Source organism: Rhagoletis pomonella, unplaced genomic scaffold (assembly GCF_013731165.1).
Source record: "Rhagoletis pomonella isolate Grant_MI unplaced genomic scaffold, Rhpom_1.0 Rhpom_scaffold_00005, whole genome shotgun sequence".
Taxonomy (NCBI): domain Eukaryota; kingdom Metazoa; phylum Arthropoda; class Insecta; order Diptera; family Tephritidae; genus Rhagoletis; species Rhagoletis pomonella.
The window spans coordinates 14,866,885-14,876,941 of NW_023458559.1; the positions used below are offsets into that span (position 1 = coordinate 14,866,885).

The 10,057-nt window shown below is 42.8% G+C and overlaps 1 protein-coding gene across 1 annotated transcript; it reads right to left on the reverse strand.

Moving 5' to 3' along the window:
• Positions 1 to 1,853: 1,853 nt before the first annotated feature.
• LOC118740012 lies at positions 1,854 to 3,133 on the reverse strand. Its single transcript, XM_036471512.1, has 2 exons — positions 2,654 to 3,133; positions 1,854 to 2,603 (listed from the first exon to the last, which is right to left on the reverse strand). The coding sequence occupies exons 1-2, from the start codon at positions 3,131 to 3,133 to the stop codon at positions 1,854 to 1,856; spliced, it is 1,230 nt and encodes a 409-aa protein (XP_036327405.1).
• Positions 3,134 to 10,057: the final 6,924 nt, after the last annotated feature.

The following is a 10,057-nucleotide window of genomic DNA, read 5'->3' on the forward strand; positions in this document are numbered from 1 at the left end:
TACAACGACATAGACATAGTGCAGCGAATTAAAATACAGCGGCTCCGCTGGCTTGGCCATGTCGTTCGAATGGACACCGACGCTCCAGCTCTGAAAGTATTCAACTCGGAACCCGCTGGTGGTAGCAGAGGAAGAGGGAGGCCCCCACTGCGATGGAAAGATCAGGTGGAGAAGGACTTGGCTTCACTTGGCGTTTCCAATTGGCGTCAGTTGGCACAGAGGAGAAACGACTGGCGTGCTTTGCTGAACTCGGCCAAAATCGCTTAGGCGGTTACAGCGCCAAAAAAGAAGAAGAAGATGGGGAGGACATCTAAATTATAATTTGCTTAAATTTATCTATTTATCCGCAATCTTACGCTGAGAAAAAAATCAACCAACAATTAGTATATTACCAAATTCAAACTTGAATCAATGAGATTTTTGGTTGATATTAAAAATGCCATGGTTGATATTTTCAACAATGATTTGTAATATTAACAACACTTTTGTTTATATTGCACAAATTTTTGGTTGCCGATTTTTCAGTTTGAATACGCTTATGTTCTTCACTTCACAGATGCTTTTTCATAATTCGGGGATACAAAACAAAAGTTTTTGTTATCGTTTTAACACGTTGGCCTCTGCCGAGATTCGAACCCGAATCTTCTGAAAGCAAATAACAGCAATCATCTCTGCACATTCAGCCACAGCCGTTCTGCAAATTTACCCTCATATGTTGAACTTGAATAAATTTACTTCGTCGTTTGATCGTAATCTGCACTTCACAGATGCTTTTTCGTAAATAAAAAAAAACACTACACCGCCTCTAGCGGCATTCGAACCAGAACCCCCTGGAATCCAACAAATAACAGCAAGCATCTCTGCGCGTTTAGCTACAGCCACACATACAAATGTGTTTTCAAATGATTAACTTGAATCACACTTCTTACAATCGCCTTCTTAACCACGAAAAAACCAAACCATAACATGGTTGAAAAAACCATTGTGTTTGCATAAACTTGTTTATTATTTAAGTTATATGGCTAGTTACGTTTCATTCTTACCTCGTCCATTGTGTTTGTTAACGCTTAATAGCGTTCGCGGGTTTTAATAAACGTTTAAAGCGGATTCCTTTCGATAATAAAAAACCAAACACATTCGATTATGTCAAATCCATTTATTAGAGAGAGGAAAAAAAGGAAGTTAGCTTTGACGGCAAGTAAGCCAGAGTTGCCAGTAGTTTGTAATAAACAAGTACATAAGAGATGCCAGATAGGCGCGAACATGCCGGTCGCCTTGAAATTATAACAATTTCAATTCAAGTGGTTTCAAAACCATAATATTATACGGAAAAAATGTCGGTGTTTGTGGGTAGTAACGATAGGTTAGCGACAGGTCTCATTAGTTCCCCTTCGGATGTTTTTAAATTTACGACTCGAACTCTACCATCTGAGCTCGGATGTATACCAAGTACGCGGCCAAGTTTCCATTTCGTGGGTGGCGCGTTACCGTCACGTATAACTACTACGTCGTCTTTCTGCAAATTCGGTGTTGAGCGTAACCACTTTGAGCGTTGTTGAAGTCTGGCGAGGTATTCGTCCCGCCAGCGTTTCCAGAAAACCTGCCGGATTGACGCGATTAATTGCCAACGTTGAAACATAGTTCCTTTGAAGACTTCAACGTCAGGGTCGGGCAGCCCCTTTAGTGGTTCGCCGACTATGAAGTGCCCTGGTGTAAGGACTTCCAAGCCGTTTACTTCGGTAGGAATGCAGCAAATAGGACGGGAATTTACGCAGGCTTCGACCTCAGTTAATAATGTTGCAAACTCTTCGTAAGTCAAAAGCGAAGGGCCCAGCGCTCATTTGAGATGGTACTTAACGCGTTTTATACCAGCCACCCATGTGTGGGGCGCTCGGGGGGTTGAAATGCCAGGTCGTTTGAGCGTCGGCGAAATATGATGACACCTTGTCGTCATTGATGCAGCGTTCGTATGCGATCCGCAGCTCCTTCTCAGCACCCACGAAGTTAGTGCCGTTGTCGGAGTAAATATGCTGACCGTAGCCTCTTCTGTTGGTAAAACGCTTAAAAGCGGCAATAAAGGTGATTGAGGAGAGGTCTCCAGCCACCTCGAGATGCATTGCACCAGTACTCATACATATAAATGAGCAGATGTACGCCTTCGTAAATTTAGCGCCTCTTCCATGCGTAAATTTCAAGGCGTAAGGACCGGCGAAATCGACCGCACTGTGCAGGAAACAACGCGTAGAGGTGACGCGACTCGCGGGTAAATCAGACGTGAGTTGTTGTATTGGCTTGCAGCTGAGTCGTCTGCAACGTGTACAACGGCGATATACCCCACGAACAAGGTTTCGAATACCGGCTACCCAAAATCGTCGTTGAAGTACGGTCTGCATAAATTGCGGTCCAGCGTGCAATGTTGTGATGTGTATCTCAGCAGCAATTACCTTAGTGAGCGGCAAATTCTTCGGCAATATTATAGGATGCTTGACATCGTCTGAAGCACGGCGTTTTTGATGCGGCCCCCTACACGTAGAATATCCTTTGAGTCTAGAAACGGTTGCAATCGTGCTAGGCTGCTTCGCATCGGTACAGGTTTGTTTAACCTGCAATTATAAATTTCTTGTTCGAAACAATTAAACTGGGTATACTTTACCAATGCTACTTCGGCACTTCGTATTTCGGCGCAAGTTAAACAGCCCGTGTTTAGTGCGCCTGCACCAGACTGTGAAGCGGTGCTGCGTGCGTTGTTGGCGAAGCGCAATAGATATGCGGTTATACGTTTAAGTTTGTTAAATGAATGATATTTGGTCAACAGATCCCATTCGTCAGCGGTTTGTGTTAGATGCGCAACGGTCTTCTTTGATTTTAACTCGAGCTCCGTGGTGTGTTTTTGTGCGGATATCAGCCAACGACTGTTGACCTCCCGTAGCCAAGGTGGCCCATGCCACCACAAGGGATGCAGAAGAAGCTGCGATGGTGTAATACCCCTCGATGCGCAATCAGCGGGATTGTGCTCTGAGGCGACGTGCCTCCAATGTGATGCCGGTAAAACTTCCTGTACATCGGCGACGCGATTCGCAGCAAACACAGCCCAGCGACTTGGATTGCTTTGTAGCCACGCCAACGCAACCATGGAGTCCGTCCATGCGTACAACTCGCCGATTGAGAGGTTCAAACTTGACTGGACTTGCCGCACCTAGATGTGCTGCACAAAGCTCCAAACGCGGCAGCGATGTGGTTTTTAGAGGCGCTACCTTCGTTTTTGCTGCAACTAGTACGACTTTAACCTTACCATCTGGGATTTGAGTGCGACAGTATAAAGCGGCTACATAGGCGACTTCCGAAGCATCGGTGAAAAGCAGGGATGAAAAAGTAGGTACAGTTTTACCTTTTTCCGACGTTTGATGACTTAAAGGTACATTACGTACAGTCACTAGATTTTAGGTACAATCATCTTTTGATCAGATGCATTTTTAGTTTTTTTTCCTTTACCGTGCTAATATATTTACTTATAGGCACGGGAAAAGCTTCGCTTTCATTTTGAAGAATAAACAATTATTAAGAAAAGTGGTCAATAGGAAGAAATTAAAAAAGTTATATTATGTATTATCTTAAACATTTTACATTGCATTTAGAGCAGCTACTACGAAAAATTAACCCTTTACTTAGCTATCCTCAAATTCGTAGTTTTTTTTTCTATTAATTCAATGGCATTTGCGGTCAAATGAGCGAAAAATATTGTCAAATGGGTCTAAAAATGGTATTTTGATTGGTTTAGATCAGAATAGGCTTTCAGGCGTGTACATGCGCTGCTAAAGCGGCTATAAGTTTTTGGCCCATAATATCATCGATAAAGGTAGTTATAAAGGAAATAAAGTTGTGTCAAAATATGTCGACAAATTTTGTTGTCAAAATAATGAAATATTGAAAACCAGCCTTTATTCGCCGGAACCCTTGGGTTCCACGGAACACACTTTAAGAAGCTCTGGTCTATAGATATAGGCCCAGTTAAAAAAAACCTAATCATGTTTAAAGTAAATTCATCTTTTGTATTCATGTTTTAAATAAAATTTATTAAAAAAACTACAAATAAATGATATAACTTTTTTTAGGTACAATCTGTCTCATTTGGGTACATTTATTTTATGATATTAGGTACAATCTGAAATTTCCATTTTTCATCCCTGCTGAAAAGGTGGAATTCGGAATCTGAAACTGTGCTAGTTCCCAACCAGCGATTTAGTTTTATCGATGGGAGTTTCGACAACTCACTGCGATGAGCCAACCAGTCCTTGGCAACGTCTGATGGTACCGGTTCGTTCCAGTCCCCGTTTGCGCGCCAAACCCTTTGCAACCAAATTTTTGAACGAATGGTACATGGCGCGATTAAACCCAAAGGGTCGAAGATTTTCCTCGAGTCAGAAAGAAAGGTACGTTTCGTAAGTTTGCTTGGAAGAGCTTCCAGATTAACCGCTATAAAAAGCCAATCGTTGTTTGTGTGCCATGTAGTACCTAGAGTGCGAATTTCATCTCCATCGGCTAAAAGGTGAAATTCGTTTGGATGCATGCGGTATCAGCTTTCTCAGCGTCTGACAATTTGTTGCCCAATTTCGTAGCTCGAAACCGCTTTGAGAAAGCTCTTTGGATACGTCTTTATGAAGTACAGTAAGTACTCTTTTACTTGTGTCGGTCGCGTCGAGCGCGGCTTGTTGAAGTGACTTCACTGCCAGGTGCGAAGCGGAGGCAAGTCCATAAGTGACCCTTAGCAGATGATAGTCACGCATTGGCTGTGAAGGGTTCTCTCGCCACACTATGCGCTGTTAATCGGTATCCTGCTTAGCCACGTAAACCTGCCGGTACATTTTTTCGACGTCAGCAATGATACCAAAGCGGTGAGTACGAAATCGAGTCAGAACAGAGAAGAGGTTTTGCTGCAACTGCGGGCCTACCATAAGAGCGTCGTTTAGAGAGTTACCTGATGATGTCCTCATAGATGCGTTGAACACGACTCTGAGTTTAGTCGTTTCGCTTGTGTCCTTTAATACCGCATGATGTGGCATGTAATATACGTTGGTTGTTGCAGGCTCGACTAACTCCATATGGTCCATGTCAATAAGTTCTTGCATAAACTTACTGTACTCCTGGCGTAGGTGTTTGTCAGCGGCAAATCTTTTTTCCATGCGGAGTAAGGCTCGAACTGCGGCGGCTCTCGACTCACCGTCTTTAATGGTAAACGAACAAAGTAACGACCGTCTTCTGCCCGCTCGGTTGTTTCGTCGAAGAGCTTTTCGCAAAATAATTCTTCTGGTGTATAAAACCTTCGAGGGGGCAACTCTTCGAGTTCCCAAAATTTGTTTACAAGTTGGGTTAACTGCGTATCACAATGTAAAGGTGGCCGCTGCAAATTAGTCGCGTTCCCAAACAGTACCCAACCGAACGCGGTATTTTGTGCCATTGGGGTGCCCTGTTCACCTTTACGCAGACCACTGAGTAGGATTTTTTTCCATTTCGTCCATGCCGATTAAAATATCTACTGGACCAGGCGTTGAGAAATGTAGATCAGCTAGTGGTAAGTCGGAGATATGCGGCCATGAGGACGTCGGTACAGGGGGTGTGGGGAGATTGTTAGTAATTGTCGGCAAGATAAGTGTACTCACTTGAAATTTGGTATATAGGGTTCGCGGCGATATGCATAGTGTAACCTCACCCTTGGTACGACCTCCTTGTAGTGATGCAATCCCCGTAACGTAAGCGAATGATGGTGTTGTGGGGATGCGTAGGCGTTGGACGCATGCCTCGGTGACGAATGAAGCATGCGAGCCGTTGTCGAGCAGAGCTCGGGCGGGTTGCCAACGACCAGCGTAGTCTTGCACCACAATCTCAGCGGTTGCCAGCAAAATGGCACGATCAGCGTCAGCGTAGTGTGAGGTGACGTTGACGTGCTGTCCGGTTGAACTGTTAGCGGGTGTTGCGGTTTGGTTGGTGAAGTTTGCATGAAGTAACGTGTGGTGGTGGTGTTGACATATACGACACGAAGATGCGCTGCGGCATTTAGCGAGAACGTGCCCTTTACTGAGACAATTTACACATGCGCCTAGCCCGTTAATAGCGGCTAGTCTACCCTTTGAGTCGAGTTGGCTGAACTGCGGACAAACGTAGATTTTATGTTCACCATTGCAATGAGCACAATGCAACACCTTTGTAGCGGCCGATGTGTGGTCGCGTGTTTCTGACTGATTGCATGCCGTGTGGAGAACGTTCTTTGTTGTTGTTTTTGTATTAGAGCTTACTTGTGGCACCATCTCTAATGAGCGTGCACGAGTTTTGAGAAACTCTCGAAGAGAAGTGAAGGATGGTAGATCATCTACCACAAGCGATAGCTCCCATTGCTTGCGGGTTTCGTATGCTAACTTGGATATGGTTAAATGAATAAGCCAATCGCCCCAAATTCGACTGGACGCCCGAGTGCGCGCAACGCGCCAACGTGCTGAAGGATAGCATTTAACACGAGTTTGATTGCTTTGGCTGTATCTTTTGTTGCTTTCTCAATTGATGATAGCGCTTTGATGTGGCTGTCCACCATGACTCGCATGACTTTGTACCTCGCGGTCAATAAGTCCCAAGCCTCATTATAATTGCTGTCACACACCGCTAAGCTACTCACCAAGTCTAATGCTTCTCCTTTCAAACAATTCCGAAGATAATGCAATTTTTGTCCGTCCGACAAACTCGCATTCGCATTAACGAGTGAGCAAAAAGCATCGTGAAAAGACAACCATTGAGTGGGGTCGCCATTAAACGACGGCAACTGCAGTTTAGGAAGTGGCACGGGAGCAGGCGCTACCTTTACGGAACCCTGATGCGATGGCTGCCTTTGAGCTGATAAAAGGCGTTTTAAATTAGCCTTGGCGGTGCTATACCACTCCTCTCCTTGTATGCGTGACTGCTCCTCCATGGAGGCGTTCTCATCCCCACACGATAGCTCCACTTCCTGCTGTGCTGTGCTTCGCAAAAGCGTCCCATTGCTCTTCAAGCAATTGAAGATTAGTAGATATTACCTCAGTGTCCACCGATAGCGCATCCACTTTACTGGATTGTAAGTAGCGTTTGATTGCGTTTAACGCGGAGTCACGAATTTTAAGAGATGACATGTTGCAAATGTCAGCGCGGAATAAATTTAGTAAATATAGGCGGGTTTGCGAATTTCAATGAAAATATAATGCGATCCGGGTTGAAGGACCATTTTATGTTAACGCTTAATAGCGTTCGCGGGTTTTAATAAACGTTTAAAGCGGATTCCTTTCGATAATAAAAAACCAAACACGTTCGATTATGTCAAATCCATTTATTAGAGAGAGGAAAAAAAGGAAGTTAGCTTTGACGGCAAGTAAGCCAGAGTTGCCAGTAGTTTGTAATAAACAAGTACATAAGAGATGCCAGATAGGCGCGAACAGTGTTCATTTGCTTTTTATGTGTTCGTAGCAAAGGGACCACCTGGAAACCTGACAAGATTTTCGCTGAAATGTATGCATTTATCCACCAAAATTGTTTGATAAAGTGATAAACTTTGGCTAAATACATTTCCATACAAAGTCATTTGTCAAAGTGATGAATGTATCATTTTAGCAAGTTTATCACTTTTGATGAAGACCCCTTATATTATTCGGTGCGGGCATTGGTTAGCAGTACGAACTACCATTCCGCAGGGCCTGTGTTCCAGTCCAGTTTTCGACAACATCAAAAACTAAAAAAAAAGCTTTTTTTAATAGCGGTCGCCCCTCGGCAGGCAATGGCAAACCTCCGGGTGTGTATCTGCCATGAAAAACTGCTTCTCATAATATGTGGTACACATTGGCGATCAAAATCGACAGTTTTGCTCAAATTTCCCCTGTTTGACCGTGTGACCGCTCGTTTTTGTCAGTCAACAGTCAACCGCAAAAATTTTCGCATTGAGCTTAGCCTCCTTAAGCACCGTGTGGAATTTTTTCGAAATCAGACAAAAATCACGTGCTCCACCCACATAGCGGTAATTTCAAAAACTCAAGGCTAGCTAGATTTCAGGTGTAGTTATATTTATCCGATTCCAAAAAAAATCAACACGGTGCTTAAGGAGGCCAAGCTCACTGTTTATATCAAATTTGATCGAGATCGGTTAATTAGTTTTTGAGATACGCATATCTATATCTATACTAATTATATAAAGAGAAGTCCCTTTTTTTGTAACAGGTAATCTCGCGAACGGCTGGTCCGACTTTGATGAAATTTTGTATATAAATAGCTTTCAGCAACCACCATGATTTAGGCCAAAAAAAGTTATTTTCTTCCGGTAGGTGGACCAGGGACCGATCTATTCAAAAAAATCTTATTATAGGCCGATTTGCTTAAAATTTGATACGTAGGTAGCTTTTTACCTAGATTAGCATATAGGATCCTTTTTTCCGAGAAGTGGACCAGGGACCGATCTATTCGAAAAAATCGTATTTATGGTCCGATTTGCTTAAAATTCTCTTTGTAGGTAGATTTTTGCCCGGATTAGCGTACCTGATCCTTTTTTTCCGGGAAGTGGACCAGGGACCGATCTATTCGAAAAAACCGTATTTAGCGTCCGATTTGCTTGAAATTTGGTAGATAGGTAGCTTTTTATCTGGATTAGCATATAGGATCATTTTTTTCGGGAAGTGGACCAGGGGCCGATCTATTAAAAAAAATCTTATTATAGTCCGATTTGCTTATAATTCGGTACGTAGCTAGCTTTTTGTCCGGATAAGCATATATGATCCTATTTTTCCGGGAAGTGGACCAGGGACCGATCTATTCCAAAAAATCGTATTTATCGTCCGATTTGCTTGAAATTTAGTAGATAGGTAGCTTTTTGCCTGGATTAGCATATATGATCCTTTTTCCGGGAAGTGGACCAGGGATTTTTCTATTCGAAAAAATCGTATTTATCGTCCGATTTGCCTGAAATTTGATAGATAGGTCGCTTTTTGCCTAGATTGGCATATTGGATCCTTTTTTCCGGGAAGTGGACCAGGGACCGATCTATTTGAAAAAATTGTATTTATGGTCAGATTTGCTTGAAGTTTGGTAGATAGGTAGCTTTTTGCCTCGATTAACACATAGGATACTTTTTTTCAGGTAGGTGGACTAGGGACCGATCTATTCGAAAAAAATGTTCTTTATGGTCTGATTTGCTTGAAATTTGGCACGCTGGTAGCTTTTTGCCGAGATTAGCATATAAGATCCTTTTTCCGGTAAGTTGACTAGGGACCGATCTGTTCGAAAAAATCTTCTTTATGGTGTGATTTGCTTGAAATTTGGCGCTTAGGTAGCTTATTGCCCGAATTAACATCTTTTTCTGATAGGTGGACCAGGGGCACATCTATAGGAAAAAATTTCACATGTGGTCCGTTTTTTCTTGCAACTCGGTACACGTATTGTAGATATACATAGGATAGAATTGAATGATTGTTTTACAGTTGGAAAGGTATTTAGGGCGCCGCAAAGCAGTCGCGTATTGGCTGTTTATGTACGTATACTTATTATCTATACCAATTATATAAAGAAAAGTCCCCTATTTTTATAAGCGGTGATCTCGCAAATCGCTGTACCGATTTCTTTGAAATTGTGGACACCTTTGGTTATAGGCTGATAATAATTTCGTTATATCAAGGGAGCGTGGCATCTCCCATACAAATCGAATCTTTCATACCGCATATCTCTGGAAGTATTTGTGGTAGAGTCCTGGAACTTGATATGGTATCAATCCCATACTCATAGAGCAAAGTGGGCGTGGCGCCTTCCAAACATACTGAAACTTTTACCTATCTGTAAATACGTACATAATTCTAGGGTACGTGTTTTTGTGAGTGATCTCCTCCTAAACGAGGTTCACAACTTAAAACACCACGATCCGATCTGGCTAATATTCAAAACATGTATTGGTAACATGAAGGGAAATATTTTTGAGCCGATTTGCCTCATAATAGAGACATATAGGGGTAAGAGTAGTGGCAATAGTATTGCAAAAAAGATGCAAGGTTGCACTAGAGTGGAG

Coding starts and splice junctions, on each gene's coding strand:
- LOC118740012 (XM_036471512.1), bottom strand. CDS start 3,133: ATGGTTGCGTTGGCGTGGCTACAAAGCAATCCAAGTCGCTGGGCTGTG. Junction 2,604..2,653: donor GAAGTGCCGAAGTAGCATTG/GTAAAGTATACC, acceptor TTATAATTGCAG/GTTAAACAAACCTGTACCGA.